The sequence below is a fragment of the Papaver somniferum genome, unplaced genomic scaffold, assembly GCF_003573695.1.
Source record: "Papaver somniferum cultivar HN1 unplaced genomic scaffold, ASM357369v1 unplaced-scaffold_83, whole genome shotgun sequence".
Taxonomy (NCBI): domain Eukaryota; kingdom Viridiplantae; phylum Streptophyta; class Magnoliopsida; order Ranunculales; family Papaveraceae; genus Papaver; species Papaver somniferum.
The window spans coordinates 556,157-579,045 of NW_020651304.1; the positions used below are offsets into that span (position 1 = coordinate 556,157).

General features: G+C 34.2%; 1 protein-coding gene and 2 long non-coding RNA genes across 3 annotated transcripts; 2 read left to right on the top strand and 1 right to left on the bottom strand.

The window, feature by feature from the left end:
* Window positions 1–1,879: 1,879 nt before the first annotated feature.
* Window positions 1,880–4,297, bottom strand: LOC113345760 (dihydroflavonol 4-reductase-like). The gene is made up of 6 exons (XM_026589441.1): window positions 3,933–4,297; window positions 3,555–3,724; window positions 3,278–3,472; window positions 2,719–2,878; window positions 2,458–2,650; window positions 1,880–2,346 (listed from the first exon to the last, which is right to left on the bottom strand). The coding sequence occupies exons 1-6, from the start codon at window positions 4,078–4,080 to the stop codon at window positions 2,094–2,096; spliced, it is 1,119 nt and encodes a 372-aa protein (XP_026445226.1). The 5' UTR covers window positions 4,081–4,297; the 3' UTR covers window positions 1,880–2,093.
* A 1,411-nt stretch (window positions 4,298–5,708) lies between these two features.
* LOC113345761 lies at window positions 5,709–14,154 on the top strand. Its single transcript, XR_003358285.1, has 3 exons — window positions 5,709–6,264; window positions 10,424–10,556; window positions 13,918–14,154. It is a non-coding gene; the product is annotated as an uncharacterized LOC113345761 (long non-coding RNA).
* Window positions 14,155–14,635: 481 nt separating this feature from the next.
* On the top strand, window positions 14,636–16,266 carry LOC113345762. The gene is made up of 3 exons (XR_003358286.1): window positions 14,636–14,752; window positions 15,632–15,700; window positions 16,106–16,266. It is a non-coding gene; the product is annotated as an uncharacterized LOC113345762 (long non-coding RNA).
* Window positions 16,267–22,889: the final 6,623 nt, after the last annotated feature.

Here is a 22,889-nt window from a genome sequence, read left to right on the forward strand (position 1 = left end):
CCACCTTCTTGGGTCTTACTGGGTCTCACGTATCATACATGGCTTGGCTGTGATAACATATTAGAATACGGGCATCCAACTCACAACCAATTGGAGATGAGTGGAGAGGCCCTAAGGGATTATAAACCGTAGGATCTTAGATTGCCCAACAATGTGGGACTAATAATCTCAACAATCAGCAACCCCAATTTTCAATTGCCGATAATGGCAGCAGAGACCATGCACTAATTATTACTTTCCTTCACTGACTTCTCATATTCCCTTTTGCCTCTCGAATTCACTCTTTCAATCACCATCATCACCGGAGATCACTTGACTTCCCTGAATTGCGATAATACATGAAGAAGATGGTGGCGCCCTGAGCAATAATACTGGGTGCCTTTAGAAATCTCCTTTCAACTGTCAGTTTTGCAGGACTGACAGTTCAGTCTTGTAGGTTCTCTACGTTTCGACAATTTTGGCTTGCTTCAAATGCTTCTAGATTCTTCGTACAATGTCAGATTGACTCGATTCTTTCGCCGTTGGCTTCGTCTTTTCGTCATATTCGAGATGATATCAAGAACTCCTAGAATTGCACGAGTTCCACTTGGTCTTTGGCCCTTCTCTGCTTTTAGCTAACTTCTTTTATTGCACAAATATGTGCCAATTCACTTCTTTTGGAGGATTCGCCTAGGAAATATAAATAAAACAAAACAAACGTAATATGCAATAATTCACTATAATATAAGCAAGTGCTAGCATGGATTCGACACTAAATATACGCAAAATATGCATTTAACGTATAACCGATCCAAACCAATGTATGTGACTTGGTAGGACCGATCACAACTAACTATTGTGACTTGGTATGACCGATCACATATTAGTCTTGGAATTCTGGTAGAACCAATTCTAAACTTGTTTGGAAGTGTGGTAGAACCGATTCCAAGATGCAAATCCATATAAATTTGGAATAAGGATTTGCAGTGTAAAGATGTCAATATACTTTGAACACGAGCATTAACTCTTACCATTTATTGTTCAAAGATATTCCTTGGTACTCAAGGTGATCTTGTGCCGAAATAAATTAAGAATCTTTTAATTAAGGTTTTTGGTTTTATATGCTTTTATTACCAGCAATTAATGCATATCTCAAGAGAATAAAAATTAGTAATGTGCATTTACTAATTAGAAATTTTCTATGAGAGATTTCGGGAATATTGGACCAACATTTATTGGAATTAGGAAAACCGAATTTGGGCATTCATTGCATATATTAAGAATATTTTCGGTTTTGGAAATTCCTTGGTGTCCAAGTATCCTTGGTCTATAAATGCAAACTATCCTAAGAGCTAGGCAAACCTAAATCGAATCTATCACTCTCTGAATCTGGATCTGATATTTAAAGATATAGTGATAAAACGAGATGAAAAATTTAATGTTTGCTGCTATCGACTGGTTCTTCAACGAAGATATCTTTTTGACTCTCTAATTTTCAGATTATAACAAGAAAAGAAATAGTGGAGAGACGGTGGTGGTGATGGTGCAGCGGCGATGGGTGAAAGAGGAGAAGAGAAAAGAGAGAGTAAATTTAGTATCAAAAAGATCCGTTTCTTTGATCTTTTTCCTCGGTCTCGAATTTTTGTTTAGCAGTTAAAACTTTCAGATCTAATAAAAGTGGGAGGGTACTTGGTATTAAAGATAAAAATGAGTTTCCTTTTCAGAATACAGAGATATAATTATTGTTGGCAGGGATATTTATGACCGAAGGAGGATATTTATTCAATTTCCACAATAAAATAAATCTTGTAAAAATTGTGGTAAATATTCTCATAATTCAAAGGCCCCGGTGTAAAAGATGAGAATTTTTTTTAGCATAAATAAAAGGTGAAAGATGATGTTAGTAATGAATATAATTACTAATTTGAAATTACTTGGAGTATGCAACTGGGAAAAATGTAAAAGCCCTTGATGGCCTTGTTTAACACAATGAGGTATTTATTTCTTTCCGATTCATAATATATGCACTGCTAAGTGCTAAAGCCCTTACAAAAGAAACACACGTAAGAATCTGCCGCCCAAAAGGGGAAATGCCAATGATAAAAGGAGGTATCTTATTCCAAAACGGCAGGCGTTAATTGCCGTGGTGGTGGTGGTGGCGGTGCAAGAGAAGTTGGCAACTTCATCTTCTTATTCACCAGTTCAGGGGACATGCCATCAAGTGTTGGTAATAAATTCTTCTCCTTGCATGATTGAATTGCTCCATCAAACATATCTTCCCAAGTGTACTTATACTGAAATCCCAAGTCTGTTAGTTTCTTAGAAGAGAAACGAACTGGTTCAATTGACTCATCAATTCCGTCGAACCTACATATTTTACAAATCGACATTAAGAAGATGATCAAGAGATAAACTATGTGTAGAGCTAGAGAGAGAGAGAGAGAGAGAGAGAGAGAGAGAGAGAGAGAGCAACAATACTTTGTAGGGATGCAGTATTCAGGGTATCTGTTTCGAAGCATGTTAGCTAGCTGATAAATTGTGGTGTCTTCAGAAGAACAAATATATCTTCCCTCAGCTTTAGGATTTTCCCAAAGGAAAATATGGGCATTACACAAATCATTTAAGTGAACCAGTTGAATTTGCTTCAAAATTGAATAATGCGCTTCGTTTCCTGTTCCAAAATTTGTTAGTCACAAATCTGTGTTGCACAAAATTTTTAAGTTTTACTACTAAGCATACCTGTGATTAGAGCCAAGGCCGTGAGCATGCTAGGCGGCATGCTATTCATAAGGAAAGGACCCACGACTAATGTTGGTATGACACTGATGAAATGTATGTCATTTTCCTCTGCGAATTCCTGCGCAGCTTTCTCAGCCAGTGTTTTTGATACAAAATACATCTGATTTAGCCAAACGAAGCCACTTAATCATCAAAATTATCATTTCAAGAGACTCTTGCTCAATAAAGTTGGGAATCGACAGTACTATTTTCTCTAACTGTCTGAAAGTAACCCATTCACGACTTTGTGTGAGAATATTACACAAGCTTTACACCGTTGTTGTTAAACTGGTTGTGTGCTTCATCATAGAGAAAAAGTTTAAAATGTTGTATGAATCCGTCGGGAATTTTCTCACTGTGGGATCCCTTTAAAATGATGGCTTTAATTTGGATTTGAAAGTTACCAGGTTGCTTTTTTCGCATAATTTGGTGCCATTTCAAGCTTGGGTTTGCCTAAGCAATATAGTTATCCATTTCAATCTTCAAATTATGTTGTAAATTATTTTGCAGCAATACGTACCCAACCAGTCATCTTGGTCTTCCTGATGAAGTCAAGATCACTCCATGAGGATTCATCATAAACCGGCTTTTGGTGCTCTTCAACGTTTACAGTTCCAGCAGAAGTCGTGAATATAACACGCTTTACCGTCTCGGCTTTCTTACAAGACTTCATCACATTTAAAACCCCACGAAGTGTGGGCTTGAGGATTTCATTCTGTATTAACAAAATAGACTAATAATTACTTCAAAACTGTCCCTAATTAAGGAAGAAGCAATTCTCATTTGAATGACCGAACCTCGGGATCTGTTGATTCAAAGTCCATTGGAGTGGCTAAATGAAAAACGCCAATAGATCCACTAGTCACTCCATCGAAGCTCCCTTCATCGTCTAGGTCTGCTTTCCATAGAGTTAATCGTTCTTTTGCTTCGGGTATAGCCAATAAGTGCTTTGTTTTTTCGATATTAGCTGCACAATCGCAGTTAGATACGACTAATTAGAAAACAATAAGTCGCATAGAAAATCATTTCCATCATGTTTTAGAACATAAACATGAACAGTGATACATAGTGTATTATTTTCCAAAAGAAAATGATGGATGATGTTATTTTGAGAAATTGAGATACAGTGGTTGTAAATACTAAAAATGTGTATAGGAGGAGGAGAAGTCCTGAACTGGGGTCGCGTACTGTTGCACGAACGGTGTAGCCTAGTTGAAGCAGTCTCATCACGAGCCAGGAACCCACATACCCGGCGGCACCAGTTACCACGACAGGACCGTTCATCTTCATTTGATCTTCATCAATAATGCCAATAGAACCCATTTCTTCGTACTCCCTTTTGTTTCTTTCTCAATCAAGTTTTGATAGAACAACAAGCCAAAGAAATCGAGATGGAAATGATTATGTCTCATCATGTGTCTAATGTGTGTTTATATATACACAGTCTAGCTAACTCTGATAATGATATTGGTAGCTAGAACGTGCATGATTTTTGACATCTAACCCTCAAACTAGCTCAGAATGCATTTAGATATGCAAAGTTAAATGAAGAGTAGAGACAAAATGAGAGAGAAAGGTAGATATAATGCATCTTCCAAGTCGATGACCATCCACGTGATTACCTTACACGTACTACAATAATAGTCCTTGACCTCTGTGACTGCCACTCCCTATACACAACGAACGACCGTCCTTGGCTCCATTGTGAGTCGTGACAGGGAATCTCTTGTCAACAATAATACAAAACTACCATTAGGCTTGAATGGTAGCTGAATAAATGAGTGGTTGAGGTTTGGTTGTTGTGTATATATATACACGTTTGGTTGTTGTCTATTATTTTCAACCTAAGTACCAAGTACACACGACATCTAGACGGCAGGTACTTATCAATTTGATGAGGTGAACATAGGTTTTGGTAAGAAGTTACCCTCAAGTAGTAGTACGTACTAGCTAAGCCTATTAGGGGCGGGCGGGGCGTTGGTTGTACGAGCCTTACCACGCTTATACAAGTTTTGTGTATAGATAAAGGGAAAATTAGACGCAGACCCCAAAAAAATAATATTTTCATTGTCAAGTCCAAAATTAATTTTAGGTACAGTGACACCCATAATTATTTCTGTGACACCCATAATAATATGGAATTATTAAAAATGTCTGCATGACGGATTATGCATCCGCATGACGGGTTATGCATCAGGGGTATAATTGGCAACGCAACTTGGATATAACATATCTAAAAATCTGCGCCTGGAATTTTACAAATTTTATATCGTTGGAAATCTTTTTAAGAGAGCTATGCAACGAGTATAAATAAGAATATCAAATTTTTGTTTTTCACGAAAAAGTTGGAGGTGATCATCATTTTAGGCAAAATTTTCAAAAATTTGATACATAACCATTATGCATCCACCAAAAAAGATGCATAACACATTCTGCAGACGCATAACGAATTATGCAACCATTTTCTCCACTGCATAACAAATTATGCATTTGGATAACAAAGTTATGCATCTATAACAAGTTATGTAACCATTGTTTTGGTTGATTTTAGTGCGTACATAAAACAATTGATGCATAATGCAGTATGCATCCATATTTACGGATGCATATCATGTTATGCATCTATTTTCTCGATGCATAAAAGATTGTGCAACAATTTTCTCGATGCATAATGCATTATGCAATCATATTTTCGGATGCATAACAGGTTATGCATCCATTTTCACGACTGCATAACATGTTATGTAGATATTATTATAGGTGCATGCCAAGTTATGCAGCCTTATTTTTTGTTGGTTTCAATACAGTAAAACCTCTATAAAAGAATACTCTATAACGGAATAAACTCCATATATGAATAAAAAATTCTGGTCCCAATTAGGCTTAATCTTTGTAAAATTTACCTCTATATAAGAATAAACTCCATATAAGAATAATTTTATATGGTCCCAATAATATTCTGAAACAGAGGTTTTACTGTACTAAGAAAAAAGTAGCGACATAACGTGTTATGCAACCGATTTCTGGACTGCACAACAAGTTATGCAAAAAACAAAAGTTGCAGAACGTGTTATGCAACCAATTTCGAGAATGCATAACAAGTTATGCAACAAGTTTTGTGGATGCATAACCTGTTATGCATCAGTATTCACACCTTCATTTTCTTTTAAATGCACGTCACATGCATCCATATCCAAGCCATAACACACAAGCATCCATTTCGAGAGTCTACTGATGGTCCATGGTCGATACTCCGAAACCAAAACCATCAATACTAGGTGGGTGCCTTTACAAGAACACATGTTCGAAAGAAAACTCGCTGATAATTTCAATTTCAAAGGAGATCAGTTAAACCAAAACCTAGCTCAAAAAACGCCACTATAAGCTTCAATTTGGGAATCAATTGAAAGAACCACACTCAATCTTGATCAATTTTTCCCTATGTTCTCGATTCACTGATTGATTTAGTCCGTTTTGCCATTGATTTTGACCAGGCGCAATCGGAAGGTACAATTTCTTCTCCTTCTTCTTTTGATCATAGCTCTGGTGACATATTAAAACCATCGATTCATTGGCAACCCCTTGTAAACATCTCCTCGATATCATAAAAACATCTCCTCAATATACATGAAATCAGAAAATTCTTCCAAGCCAGGATAAAGAAGCGAGGAGCTATTGGCTTGCATTCCTATATGAATGGATTCAGTTGAACTTCGGAATTCATAAAACACCTTGAGCTTAATATTCTGAAATTTAAACTTTCATCTACAATTCATACTTACATGGTAAACAATTGATTGCGCTAAATCAAAAAACATTCATGTACGTTTTAAACACAACACTCAGGCAAATCGATTTTTGGCCTTTCCCTCCAGCCATCAGAATTTTGAGACAAATTAAGGAAACCAACTAATCCTCGCAGATACACACAGTAACTTTCCGTACTTTCTAGCTTAGTAAAGACTAAAGAGACACCCAAGAGTTTTCAGTAAACGATTTGTGAGACAACATTCATACATTAACACGCATTTCTGAGACAGAAGTTAAAATAAAACAAGAACAATTTAACCACTTCCTGTGCTGCGTTTGAGATCCATCTCAACTGGGTGAATCGTCCACTGCAAATATTTGACATCATCAAAGCCCATTTCTTCTTGCCTCTGCTAAATCGTCTTAACCAGTTACTACCAGAGCCTTGTCGTACCCTTCTCAACTAGAATCTCACCGGCAACCATGGCTACACGACGTCTGTCTCAGTCATGACCTTTTCTGTCTCTGAATTCGACCTCAACCCCACCACCATATTCATTGGAAACCCCTTGTAAACATCTCCTCAATCTCTATTTCATTTTCTTGTTGTGAAGCTCTGCCCTAATCTTCCACTCGTTCCTCTGAATCGATGGCAGCACCATCTTCTGGCTTCACTTTTCTCGAATTTAAATCTAAGAAACCAAATTCCTTACAGTTTCGACCAAACAACAGAAACAAAGATCTAAAACCTAAAAAGAAAAATTAAAATCGAACTAAACCTAGAGACAGAAATTCGATCTATAGAGAATCTCAATTGCAAAGAATATCAACCGCTTCTCTCTAATCTATTTACCCAATTCTTAAACTCATCTCACAAATCATCATCAGATTCAGCAGATAAAGAACATGGAAAGAGAAGAAGAAAGAAGAATAATTTTTTACGAAGAAAACACAATTTTTTTTAAAATGGGTTTGCTAATAATTTTTTACGAAGATATGGATGTCCCCGTGAACTTTTGGGACGGTGGGTTTGACAGTGGAGAAAATCTAAAAAATGGGTGTGACTGTAGTTTTCACTATAGATAATGGGAAGGGGGAAATTAGGTTAAGGCCCGACTCATGGGTAACCCACAATATGAGGCCCTTAGTAAAAAGAAATTTAAATCTAGGCCCCGAGTTATTAAAAGACATTCATGCCCTTTTATATATTGCCAAGCCCCAAATTAAATAAAATTTAAATTTAAGTCCAAAATTATTAAATCTAAGCCCAAAATTATTAAAATATAGTGTGAATGTGTAAATAAAAGTTACACATGCATATGGCATATGTATCTAGAAGTTACACATCCTTATGACATGTGTAATGCAAAGTTACACATAAAAAAAATAGACATAAAAAAGAACGCATACAAAAAATACATGTATTACTTTAATATTCATTTACAATAATTTCTTAGCATGTGTAACTAGAAGTTACATACACTTCTGTCTAGTGTAATTAAGAGTTACATATGCATCTATCTAGTGTAATTGAGAGTTACACATGCATCTGATTTGTGTATTCAGCGTCAACTCCAATTCCAGCGAGACCATTACCACATTTAAGCAATTAGCGTTTATGAAGTTATCTGAAACCTGAAATACAACAACAAGCAAATCTGCATATTCCAGGAAAAAAATATAGTCAAATACCACATAAACTGAGGCAAACGTTCGTAAACAGGTAAAAATGAAAGGATAATCACACAATCAACAAATACAAAACCCATATTAGTTTAGGAAGATGATTTAAATACTTACAACTATTTTCTCGTCTGCTTCACAGATTTTATCGACTTTGGCTTTTAAAATCCTTTAAATCCCAGTTAAACTCTACACAAAAGAAGAGAAAATCAATTAAAATTTTGACGAAACCATGACATTCTCAAGAACTTCAAATTCAAAATCAAAAAGTGAGTTTTACCTTTTTGGTATGCATCGTCAATCTATTGCAGGTATAAATTCTTACATCTTGAAGCAATTCTTAATGTCTATCAGTTAGTATGTGTATCTATAAGTTACACATCTAATTAGCATGTGTAACTAGTAGCTACACATCCATTTAGCTGGTGTACCTAAAAGTTACACATCTAATTAGCATGTGTAACTAGAAGATAGACGTACCTTTAGCTTTCCAAGCTAACACCCTCAGCAGTTAATATGTAAAATACAAATCAATAGCTTGCCAAGTTAGAATCACGACACACGTCCATTATAAACTCCAGCGTTAATCTCATCAAGCGAGAGCCATTATATCTGCAGTGGATTTAAAAGTTACAATAGCATAATGCCACTAACATCATACACTAGTAAAACATATCAAAGATGCTAACATTGTTACCTACTATTAAGTCAGAATTGTTCGCTGTAGTGTCCTAGTCCATATTTAAAGCATTCAATGACTACAAGTTATAAACTTCTTTTCATGGATGATATTAAAATAAACCCATCCTATTGAGTAATCTAACATTTGGATATGATACATCGATATAGAGTGTAACCAAGTGAAAATGGAGCATAAGATACACAATTGGCTTTAAACAAGCTTACAGATGCAGTGCGCTGAGATTTCAATCGCTTTTCAACAATATATGACATGTGTACCCAGCAGTTTAATGAAAACTCATTGAAAATATATATACAAGTAAAATAATCTTATTAGACTATGCATCTTATTGTACAATCTACAGTGTCATCGAATCTGCATGATATCCCAATTTCATATGAGCTTGCACAAAAAAAAGTAGACTTTTTATCCTATCCAATTAACATGTGTATTTATAAGTTACACATATAGTTAGCATGTGTAACTAGTAGCTACACATGTATTTAGCTTGTGTAACTTGGAGTTACGCATCTAATTAGCATGTGTAACTAGAAGTTACACATCCATAGTCTACCAATGTTAGTTAAACGTGCAAATTTTCATGTAGATTACACAAGGCTGCAAACTGATAAGCAAGGATATAGTTATAGGCATCCAAACAGTATTCCAACAACTTAATAAAGTGATGATTTTTTAGTCTAGAAACTGATGATAGCTGCAGCAACACATATTTCCAATTAACCACTACTAAACATAATAATTCAAAAAATGTATTGCTTATGAAAGCCTATTAAGTTACCTGAGATGCAAAATCAGAAACTGGTTCTTGTGATGTACCGACTAGTTTTTTTACTGCGACAGCTGACAGTAAGTAACATTTCATAGAGAACCTGTTCATATGACCCGTCTCCAATAAAAAACATGGCTAATATGGTGGAAAACCAAATTTTAACGGCATTAAAAGATGACTACAAGAAATCCGACCCACAATTCAATTTTTCTTTCAGATTTAACTAACCTCATTAAAAATCTGATGGACCGAAAAAATGGCCTGCACAGTCTGACAAATGTAAGTCAAATCCTCACACAAAACAGTTTCATATGTAGGGTCAGCGACCAACAAACACCAATAGGTTTGGCTAATCTAAACTCTGAATCGATAAAAAAAAATTGGTGTGGAAGGCAACAAAGCTCACTTGTCACCTGCCAACTAGAAAAGTATAAATGAATGCCTGATGAGTCTCTGTTCAGTCTACAAGTACCATATAGTGTAAATTAGTAAAACAAGACCAAAGGTACAAATAGAAAATATTGAATAAGAATTCAGTGAACACGTTACTGGTGGATAACATGCATCAACAAAGCATTACAAATTACTCCATTTGAATGAGGTACCACAACCACTTATATGCACAATATATACTGGTAACAGTAAGAAAAAAGCACCAATTCAATAAGTCTCTAATTTTGCATTTTTCATCACCCTAATAAAAATTTGGTTTACTGGAGCACCATCTTGGCACAAGAATTATCTTCTTTCTTTTTGTGCAGGTGATTACCAGTTCATACTGGATGAAGGAGACTGAAGCAGCAAGTCGTCGTTTATCACCATCTCTTCCTACTCATCATGAAGCAGTAATAACCACACCATCATTGGTTAATCAAACCAATGATGAACCCAAAGGTAAAGAATTTTTATCCTTACCCGATTGGTTTCTAGATTGTTCTTGTCATCTTTGGGTTACTAAAATATGGTTTTGTACGTTGCATAATATATTGTGTGTGATGTTCCTATGGAGACATTTATTTGTATGGAATGTTGTCCCAAAGGAACACCTCCAACAGCTCGTCCCTGAAGCCACGTCAAGTATGAGACATATAATAAGATGCGATGATATGGTGGAAAACCAAATTTTAACGGCATTGAAAGATGATTACAAGAAATCCGACCCACAATTCAAATTTTCTTTCAGATTTAACTAACCTCATAAAAAATATGATAAACCGGAAACAAAATGGCCTACACAGTCTGATAAAATGTAAGTCAAATCCGCACACAAGTCAGTTTCATATGCAAGGCCAGTTACCAACAAACACCAATAGGTTTGGCTAATCTAAACTCTGAATCCATAGGTATGTATGAAAACCAAATAGAACTGTACTGTGAAAATCTTCTTTGAACAAAATAGCTTACTGGAATATGTATCCAAGTAAACAATGATATAAGGAGATGCGGAAATGGTCAAGCAAAATTGCTAACCAAGGAAACACACATTCATAGTAATATGCATATACTACCACTACTTGAATCAAACCTAATTCGAGAATCTTCATCAATCAAATCAAAATAACCTAACCAAATGCACAAAAACTGAAATGAAAAATAAAAAGAGATCAATGAAGAAAAACAATACTGAATTATCAAAAATTAACCCTAGAAAATCAAAATCGAAATAAAAAATCAAACAGATCGAAAAACTAGAACAACATAATCAAAACGTACATAGATTCAAAATATTAGAATCGACTAATTCAAGAAAAATCTCGTGTTCTTCTCACTAGTTCTGAATAGATACAATCAAAAACAAAAAATCAAAACCTAATCAAACTAAGAATGGAGAACAAAGAATGACAAAAACCTATTGTATCAAATCAAAAACCTTACCTGAAGTAGATGTGAACAAATGAAACCTGGATTCGAATTCGATTGTTTGAATCAAATCGGTAGAGTAATTGATGATTAAAATTGAATTCGTAGCTGCTAAATATATTCACTTCAAATCAATACGGATCTCTTGCCGACAATTTCTTTTGGGATTTCCAAAAACTCGTTTGCGTGTTTAGTCCGCGATCCTTGCCAAGATTTTTTGTTGAGTTTGGAAAACTCTGCCGGTTTGCCTTAAGTCCGCGAACTTGTTTGCGTACTTGAGTTGGTTATGATCTAAAGATGTGCTCTGAACATGAAACTTAAATTACTAAGGAATGCAGTATGCAAACCGTGGTTATAAAGTTCATGAGTCGATTCAAATCGAATCGAATCATCTTTGTTTCAATTGTGTCTTGTGTAGTTACATAAGATCTCATAACAATTGAACAACTCTCTAACTAGTTCATTTGAGTCAACTGAACTAGTTATGGTGAAGAAGAACAAAGTTAATATGAAATGCTCATATGGTTAACCTTTTGGGTTACTATGTTGAACCAACATACACGTACACGTTTGGGCACGGTTTTCACAAACCCAGTAGACGTATATCTAAAGTGTGTGTGACAAGCTAAGTTTTCGATCTAACGGTTGAGAAATATTAGCTTGAATCTAAATCAGGTTTTCATCTAACGGTGAATATTGATTGCTTTGTAACTAAGGCAAAACCCTGATTTGAAGACTATATATTGGAGACATATAGCATTGGGCAAAACTAATCCCCACACGTCTGTGTGATACTAGTGCGCTCGCTAGTGTCGATTCTCCTCTAACCTTTGATTTTTTTCTCTAAAACCAGGTTAACGACTTAAAGACTTCATTGGCATTGTGAAGCCAGACCGATACTACTTTTATCGTAGTTGTGTGATCTGATCTTGCAGCTTCTATCGTAAAAGTACAATCTATTGATTGGCTTGAGATCATGAGAGTTCTACGATAGTCAAGATAAAGAAGTCACAAACATCTTCGTCTCACTGTTTGTGATTCCTCGACATCCTCTTGTGTAGTCAAGAAAGATTGTTGAGAGGTGATTGATTAATCTAGGTTGTTCTTCGGGAATATAAGACCGGATTATCAATTGGTTCCTGTTCACCTTGATTTTCATATCTTAAGACGGAACAAAAACCTAGGGTTCTTCTGTGGGAGACACATTTATCCTTTCATAGACTTTTCTGTGTGAGACAGATTTGTTTATTATCAATTCTGCGATTTTGGGTTGCAGCAACTCTTGGTTGTGGGTGAGATCAGCTAAGGGAATAAAGTGCGCAGTATCCTGCTGGGATCAGAGGCGTAGGAGTACAACTATACCTTAGATCGGTGGGAGACTGATTGGGGTTCAACTATAGTCCAGTCCGAAGTTAGCTTGGAGTAGGCTAGTGTCTGTAGCGGCTTAATACAGTGTGTATTCAATCTGGACCAGGTCCCGGGGTTTTTCTGCATTTGCGGTTTCCTCGTTAACAAAATTTCTGGTGTCTGTGTTATTTCATTTTCCGCATTATATTGTTTATCTTTATAATTAAAATAATACAAGTTGTGCATTAAAGTTTAATCGATTAGAGATCCGACCTTGTGGTTGTTAATTTCATTGATTAACACTTGGACATTGGTCTTTGGTACCGTCCAAGTTATTCCTTGTATTTGATAAAGACTCTCTATTGTTTTTAGCTTGAGTAAAAATCAAATCAAGAGAGAGATAATAACTCCTCGAGATACGTTTATCTAGATTGAGTCTGGTTGTCTAGTTGACTCTCTAGCAAAGTATTTCGGAGTTAGTCCATACAGATTGCTAAGCGAAATATTGGGTGGTGTTGTTAGACCCCCGCTTTTTCAGTTATTACATCCACTTACATTTGTTGTCTATAATCATATTAGAAACACATATTACGGCTGCAGTCTCTTAGTTATTGTAACCTAGCAACACACGTATTTTGTATGTGTAACAGTCGATCTCACACGCATTTATATCATTTGACTCGTATGCATGTGTAGCTCCTAGTTACACATTTTATATGCATGTGTAACTCTTAATTACACTAGCAAGATGCATGTGTAACTCCTAGTTACACATGCTAAAATGAAATTTAGTTAGTTGGGAAGATGAAGTGATTGAAGAAATTTAGTTGTGATGATGTGACTGAACAATAGATCGTTGTTAGATTGTAACGCGTCGGTAGAGACTATTATCTTTTATGGTGCTTACTTTTATACATATTTAATCTATGAAATGTCTCATTCTAAATTGTTTTGCTTTATCTTCTACAATATTTTCTGATTATTGATCTGTACTGAACCACTTTGAAACAACAGTTTCTTTAAGATGATAGAATGTGATTTCGTGTAGGTGCATGGTCTAGCTGTTAGTAGATCGAGATGTTTGAGATTATCAGATGAAAGCACCTCTGAATCTCATGATGTACAAAGATTGCTTGGACACCGCTTACCCCTGGATGGAGCACAAGCTAGATCAAAATGGTATTGCAATTTAATGTGTCTTTTCTCATTCAAAAATTTGTTGTGTTTGTTTGGTTTGAAACTTGAATAATGTATGATGAGTTTTGTTCATTAAAATTTACTTAGATTATCCTCCTATTGAAGTATAATCGGCTTGATGTTATTATCTACTGAGTTTTTAGTTACAGATGCATTATGATGTGTAATTTCTGGTTACACTTGCATTTTGGATGTGTAATTGCTGATTACACATGCATTTAAGTATGTGTATCTTCTGATTACACTTCCTTAAATGATTCTGCTCTGGTCACCGATAATTGTTGATTACACATGCATTTAAGTATGTGTATCTGCTGATTACATTCCTCCATAATGTAACTTCCGGAGTCCACATTATAGTCGACCTTTACACGAATAAAGGGATGTTTAGAGCTGCAGCTCCGAGCGAAACTTCTTCTAGAATGTAGGTTTAGCAATGTTCCCTGTAATGAAAAAGTATATTTGTTTTTAGATCTTTGTGAAAATTCTTATCTGCATATGTTGATCTCAGGTATGAGGCTCGTGGGTTACGTGATGGTGACAATGGAAAATATCTTGGAAAAGGTGTTAGCAGAGCTGTTAAAAATATCAACGAGAAGGTGTCTGAAGCTCTAGTTGGAATGGATCCAACACTGCAGTCCTAAATTGACCAGGCTATGATAGACTTGGGCTAGACTGAAAATAAGGTACGAGAGTTTACTTTGTACTTGGGTATCTTTTACATCAAAAGATTTTGATATTTAAGTAGTGGGCTACTATATTTAACAAGATATATAGTGGTGGGGACTATCGACACTATCTTCTTGCATACACTTAGCAGCTTTAGGGTAAGGATGATATTTCTCAATGAAATGGTATTCCGGGACGAGCAATATAAGAAGCAAGACTTTAATTTTTCATTTTCTAAGTTATCATAGCTAAAATTCAGAATAGCCAACATTCCATCAGTTAGTCATATGCATGTATAACTTTCAGTTACACCAAGTCAGATGCATGGGTATCTCCTAGTTACACATGCTACATGCATGTGTAACTCTCAGTTATACAAGTCGCTGGTGTACTAAGTTTCTGTATGAATCTGATTTTCAGTGTTTGTAGAGTTCAATGAAAATTTTATTTCACTTTGATTGTTCTTGTAATATTATTGATTGATTCTTTTTAATAAATTTGTTTTTTGATACGATTCTTTAAATGGTTTTGTAAATGAAAACCATGAGAAGGTTATATGTATTTCCTTAGCCTTTTACAACTGAATTATCTAGTATTCATGTCTCCGAGGTGATTTGCATATGAGCATGTGTAACTTTTAGTTACATTTGGAAAATGCATGTGTAACTCTTAGTTACACTAGGAAAATACACGTGTAACTACCAGTTACACTAGGAAGATGCTGAAATTTTGATAGATTTAGTGTGAAATCATACATGAAGTATTGCAGGTGAGCTTTTTTATTTCCTCATACTTCAGGTTTAGGTTTGATATGTGTAACTTTTAGTTGTTAAGTTATAGGGTTAAGTTCTTATACTTCAGCTAAGCCTTTTTTGTTGTTTAATTTTGCTTTTCAGGTAACTTTTCGTGCTAAAATTGGTAATGCAAGGTGTTAGGTTCAAGATACTGCAACACAACTCTGGGAGGTAAAAAATAAACTCCAAGAAATTTGATTCTCTTCTCAATTCTTAACATTCTATGAACATCTGTAACTCTTAGTTACATGAGGAAAATGCATGTGAACTCTTAATTACACTAGGAAAATGCATGTATATTACCAATTATACTGGGAAGATGTTGATTTTGCTAGATTCAGTTGTGAAATCTAATGTGATTGTGGTTAGAAAGGAAGAAGAAGTAGAACCAGAACCAGAAGTAGTGGTTGTTTCTGGTGCTGAATTCCAATATGAATGTGTAGCTCCTAGTTACACATTAGTCAGTTGCATGTGTAACTTCTAGCTACATTAGTCAGGTTCATGTGAAACTATACATTGTTGTATGTACTGTTCATTTAATTTTATTAAAACTAATTGTTTGTTGTTATATTTTAGGTTTCCGATAAATTCATAAAAGCTAATTGCTTATTTGTGGTATTGGTCTCGTTGGAATTGAAGTTGACGCTGAATACACAAGTCAGATACATGTGTAACTCTCAGTTACACTAGATAAATGCATATGTAACTCTCAACATGCGTGTGTTACACAGGCTAAAAAATTATTATAAATGAACATTAAAGTAACACATGTATTTTTTGTATGCGTTCTTTTTAATGTCTATTTTTTTTGATGTGGAGCTTTGCATTACACATGTCATAAGGATGTGTAACTTCTAGATACACATGCCATATGCATTTGTAACTTCTGTTTACACATTTACACTATACTTTAATAATTTTGGGCCTAGATTTAATAATTTTGGGCTTAAATTTAAATTTTATTTAATTTGGGGCATGACAACATATATAAGGACATGGATGTCTTTTAATAACTCGGGGCCTAGATTTAAACTTCTTTTAATTAAGGGCCTCATATTATGGGATATCCATGGGTTGGGCCTCAGCCTAATTTAAGCCCAAAATTATTAAATCTAGCCCCAAAATTATTAAAGTATAGTGTGAATGTGTAAACAGAAATTACACATGCATATGGCATGTGTATCCAGAAGTTACACATCCTTATGACATGTGTAATGAAAAGTTCCACATCAAAAAAATAGACATTAAAACGAACGCATACAAAAAATACATGTGTTACATTAATATTCATTTATAATAATTTTTTAGCGTGTGTAACACACGCATGTTCAGAGTTACATATGCATATATCTAGTGTAACTGAGAATTACACATGTATCTGACTTGTGTATTCAGCGACAACTTCAATTCCAGCGAGACCAATACCACAAATAAGCAATTAGCTTTTATGAATTTAACGGAAACCTGAAATATAACAACAAACAATTAGTTTTTATAAGATTAAATGAACAGTACATACAACAATGTATAGTTTCACATGAACCTGACTAATGTGTAACTAGGAGTTACACATTCATATTGGAATTCAGCACCAGAAACAACCACTACTTCTGGTTCTGGTTCTACTTCTTCTTCCTTTCTAACCACAATCAGATTTCACAACTGAATCTAGCAAAATCAACATCTTCCGAGTGTAATTGGTAATACACATGCATTTTCCTAGTGTAATTAAGAGTTCACATGCATTTTCCTTATGTAACTAAGAGTTACAGATGTTCATAGAATGTTAATAATTGAGAAGAGAATCAAATTTCTTGGAGTTCAGTTTTTACCTCCCAGAGTTGTGCTGCAGTATCTTGAACCTAACACCTTGCATTACCAATTTTACCACGAAAAGTTACTTGAAAAGCAAAATTAAACAACAAAAAAGGCTTAGCTGAAGTATAAGAACTTAACCCCATAACTTAACAACTAAAAGATACACATATCAAACCTAAACCTGAAGTATGAGGAAAAAAAAAGCTCACCTGCAATACTTCATGTATGATTTCACACTAAATCTATCAAAATCTCAGCATCTTCCTAGTGTAACTGGTAGTTACATGTGCATTTTCCTAGTGTAACTAAGAGTTACACATGCATTTTCCTAATGTAACTAAAAGTCATGAATACTAGATACTTCAGTTGTAGAAGGCTAAGGAAATACCTACACAGATATAACCCAAGAATCCTTTCACATGGTTTTCATTTACAAAACCTTTTAAAGAATTGGACAAAGAACAAATTTATTAAAAAGAAGCAATCAATAATATTACAAGAACAATCAAAGTGAAATAAATTTTTCGTTGAACTCTACAAACACTGAAAATGAGATTCATATAGAAACTTAGTACACCAGCGACTTGTGTAACTGAGAGTTACACATGCATGTAGCATGTGTAACTAGGAGATACCCATGCATCTGACTTGGTGTAACTGAAAGTTTCACATGCATATGACTAGCTGATGGAATGTTGGCTATTCTGAATTTTTAGCTATGGTAACTTAGAAAATGAAAAATTAAAGTCTTGTTTCTTATATTGCTCGTTATACCCGGAATACCATTCTATTGATAAATATCATCCTTACCCTAAAGTTGCTAAGTGTATGCAAGAAGCTAGTGTCGATAGTCCCCACCACTATATATCTTGTTAAGTATAGTAGCCCACTATTTAAATATCAAAATATTTTGATGTAAAAGATACCAAAGTACAAAGTAAACTCTCATACCTTATTTTCAGTCTTGTCCAAGTCTATCATAGCCTGGTCAATTTGGGACTGCAGTGTTGGATCCATTCCAACTAGAGCTTCAGACACCTTCTCGTTGATATTTTTAACAGCTCTGCTAACACCTTTTCCAAGATATTTTCCATTGTCACCATCACGTAACTCACGAGCCTCATACCTGAGATCAACATATGCAGATAAGAATTTTCACAAAGATCTAAAAACAAATATACTTTTTTATTACAGGAAACATTGCTAAAACCTACATTCTAAAAGAAGTTCCGCTCGGAGCTGAAGCTCTAAGCATCCCTTTATTCGTGTAAAGGTCGACTATAATGTGGACTCTTGAAGTTACATTATGGAGGAATGTAATCAGCAGATACACATACTTAAATGCATGTGTAATCAACAATTATCGGCGATCAGAGCAGAATTATTTTAAGGAAGTGTAATCAGAAGATACACATACTTAAATGCATGTGTAATCAGCAATTACACATCCAAAATGCAAGTGTAACCAGAAATTACACATCATAATGCATCTGTAACTAAAAAATCAGTAGATAATAACATCAAACCGATTATACTTCAATAGGAGGATAATCTAAGTAAATTGTAATGAAAAAACTCATCATATATTATTCAAGTTTCAAACCAAACAAACACAACCAATTTTTGAATGAGAAAAGGCACATTAAATTGCAGTACCATTTTGATCTAGCTTGTGCTCAATCCAGGGGTAAGCAGTGTCCAAGCAATATTTGTACATCATGAGATTCAGAGGTGCTTTCATCTGATAATCTCAAACATCTCGATCGACTAACATCTAGACCATGCACCTACACGAAATCACATTCTATCATCTCAAAGAAACTGTTGATTCAAAGTGGTTCAGTACAAATCAATAATCAGAAATTATTGTAGAAGATAAAGCAAAACAATTTAGAATGAGACGTTTCATAGATTAAATATGTATAAAAGTAAGCACCATAAAAGCTGATAGTCTCTACTGACGCGTTACAATCTAATAACGAGCCATTGTTCAGTCACACCATCACAACTAAATTTTCTCAGTCACGTGATCTTCCCAACCAACTAAATTTGATCATTTTAGCATGTGTAACTAGGATTTACACATGCATCTTGCTAGTGTAACTAGGAGTTACACATGCATACGAGTCAAATGATATAAATGCGTGTGAGATCGACTGTTACACATACAAAATACGTGTGTTGCTAGGTTACAATAACTAAGAGACTGCACCCGTAACGTGTGTTTCTAATATGATTATAAACAACAAACGTAAGTGGATGTAATAACCGCTACTTAAATAGACACAAAAACAACTGCAATTTATTAAAATAAACATAAACATGCAAGTAGCCTTTACAATATTTGAAAAACATAAGCCAGTAAAAAAATAAATTGTCTTCGTAGTTCGTTTCTTAATCAACATACGGTATGTTTTACCTTTCTGACAATACATATTTATATTAAACAAAAATAATTAATATGAAGACAAAATTATAATACTTTGTGATAAAAGCAGTACAAAAATCTGTAGAAGGTGATCAATGATTGACACTTTTCTGTCCTAAAAGTGCATTTTAAACCACCTACTCAACTAACAGTTCATTAACATACCTAGTGATTATGCTAGGAAATGTCATTAAATAAGTGATCATGAGAACATGTGGCCTTCCAGTAGGATTAATTTTGAATGGTATATAAGGCTCCACCTCCATAATTGAGGATTCATTTCTGCAAATAAAAAGGCAGGTGTCAAAATGCGAACACTATATCTATACCATGTGAATACATATAATACAAAAAGAAAACAGATGTTCATGTATTATGACTATTAGTTTATTTTCTCAATTTTCCCCTTCCACGAGCCTACTTGAGTAAAATTTGTTGCTTTTAGTTATATCTACAAGTACTTCGTAGAGGTCTATACAAGGTCCTGCAACCTTTTGTACAACTTAGTAAATGAATAGCTTTTTTAAGCTACACAACATTTCCTGTCATGCAAATTAGATCAACAATTGCAATAGATGTATAAATACAAAACCTTATAATGCTTCAATAACTGCTTATGTTTTAAGAAACATTAGCTTAAATTCAATAAATTACGCATATACATTAAATTTAACATAATAATTAAACATTTTCCGGATTAAAAAAAATGCACAAATTAAAGAAGAGAGTGAATACTTAACTTCTCAATATTCTGTTATGTGATATGTTGCTCTTAGAAAATTCATTTTGTAATCGTCGTGGGTCAACCATTCCATCACCAATAGTGGTTGTCCTGTAGATAAATTTTTTGTCAAAACCAATTAAAATACTTGTTTCATATCTCATATAATAAAATTCATATACTTCAAACAGATGAAGAACATTTATGAGTTTGATCTAGCTCGAAATTTGAATGTATAATAAACTCAGATCCTATTAATGGGTCATAGAGATTAGTAAGCTCTGTGTTCATAAACGAACTTAGATTTTCGATCGGAAAAACATATTAAAAGTTGGATCGAATTTCAGTTTGAAACCCTATAAATTTTTTTGACAAATTATTTTGAAAATTTTAATCTCAAAAGAGAGATTAACATGTAATAGTTATAGATCTATATTCTGATTATGTTTTGAACAAAGATTTCTAGATGAAATCAGATCGATTAGGTTTCAAAAATAAAACGAAAATATTTTTTTATGATATCGATTTGGAAATCAACAAATCAGAAGTTTAAATCGAATGAAAAGATGAAGATACATTAAACTTATCTTTCTCATCATGATTTGATGATTAAGTTTTCATTTCTAGTAGTTGCTGACGATTTTCATTTAATTTCTTCATCGATATGCATTGAATCCTCAAGAACAAGAATAATTGACGCTGTCGTTATGTTTGAATTTGATTTTGAGTGAAAAATCTCGTTTGAGATCTAAAAGTGAAAAATCTAAAGAGAAACCATCTCTGCAGAAAGAGAATCTCGTCTGGAAGTGAGAGAATAAAATCTGAAAATGAAAAGGGAAAATTAGGCTGAGGCCAAACCCATGGATAACCCATAATATGAGGCCCTTAATTAAAAGAAGTTTAAATCTAGGCCCCGAGTTATTAAAAGACATCCATGTCCTTTTATATATTGTCAAGCCCCAAATTAAATAAAATTTAAATTTAAGCCCAAAATTATTAAATCTAGGCCCAAAATTATTAAAGTATAGTGTGAATGTGTAAACAGAAGTTACACATGCATATGGCATGTGTATCCAGAAGTTACACATCCTTATGACATGTGTAAATCAAAGTTCCACATCAAAAAATAGAAATTAAAAAGAACGCATACAAAAAATACATGTGTTACTTTAATGTTCATTTATAATAATTTTTTAGCGTGTGTAACACAGCATGTTGAGAGTTACATATGCATCTATCTAGTGTAACTGAGAGTTAAACATGTATATGACTTGTGTATTCAGCGTCAACTTCAATTCCAGCGAGACCAATACCACAAATAAGCAATTAGCTTTTATGAATTTATCGGAAACCAGAAATATAACAACAAACAATTAATTTTTATAAGATTAAATAAACAGTACATACAACAATGTATAGTTTCACATGAACCTGACTAATGTAGCTAGCCGTTACACATGCAACTGACTAATGTGTAACTAGGAGTTACACATTCATATTGGAATTCAGCACCAGAAACAACCACTACTTCTGGTTCTGGTTCTACTTCTTCTTCCTTTCTAACCACAATCACATTAGATTTCACAACCGAATCTAGAAAAATAAACATCTTCCTAGTGTAATTGGTAATACACATGCATTTTCCTAGTGTAATTAAGAGTTCGCATGCATTTTCCTCATGTAATTAAGAGTTACAAATGTTCATAGAATGTTAAGAATTGAGAAGAGAATCAAATTCTAGGAGTTCAGTTTTTACCTCCCAGAGTTGTGCTGCAGTATCTTGAACCTAACACCTTGCATTACCAATTTTAGTACGAAAAGTTACCTGAAAAGCAAAATTAAACAACAAAAAAGACTTAGTTGAAGTATAAGAACTTAACCCTATAACTTAACAACTAAAAGTTACACATATCAAACCTAAACCTGAAGTTTGAGGAAAAAAAAAGCTCACTTGCAATACTTCATGTATGATTTCACACTAAATCTATCAAAATCTCAGCATCTTCCTAGTGTAACTGGTAGTTACACGTGCATTTTCCTAGTGTAACTAAGAGTTACACATGCATTTTCCTAATGTAACTAAAAGTTACACATGCTCATATGAAAATCACCTCGGAGACATGAATACTAGATACTTCAGTTGTAGAAGGCTAAGGAAATACATATAACCCAAGAATCCTTTCTCATGGTTTTCATTTACAAAACCATTTAAAGAATCAGATCAAAGAAAAAATTTATTAAAAAGAATCAATCAATAATATTACAAGAACAATCAAAGTGAAATAAATTTTTCGTTGAACTCTACAAACACTGAAAATCAGATTCATACAGAAACTTTGTACACCAGCGACTTGTGTAACTGAGAGTTACACATGCATGTAGCATGTGTAACT

Bases quoted from the DNA above. Each gene is read 5' to 3' on its own strand.
- LOC113345760 (XM_026589441.1), bottom strand. From the start codon at position 4,080: ATGGGTTCTATTGGCATTATTGATGAAGATCAAATGAAGATGAACGGT. The intron at 3,473-3,554 runs GTTCGGTCATTC...TTGTTAATACAG, and splicing joins TTGAATCAACAGATCCCGAG to AATGAAATCCTCAAGCCCAC. The intron at 2,347-2,457 runs GTATTGTTGCTC...TAAAATATGTAG, and splicing joins GAATACTGCATCCCTACAAA to GTTCGACGGAATTGATGAGT.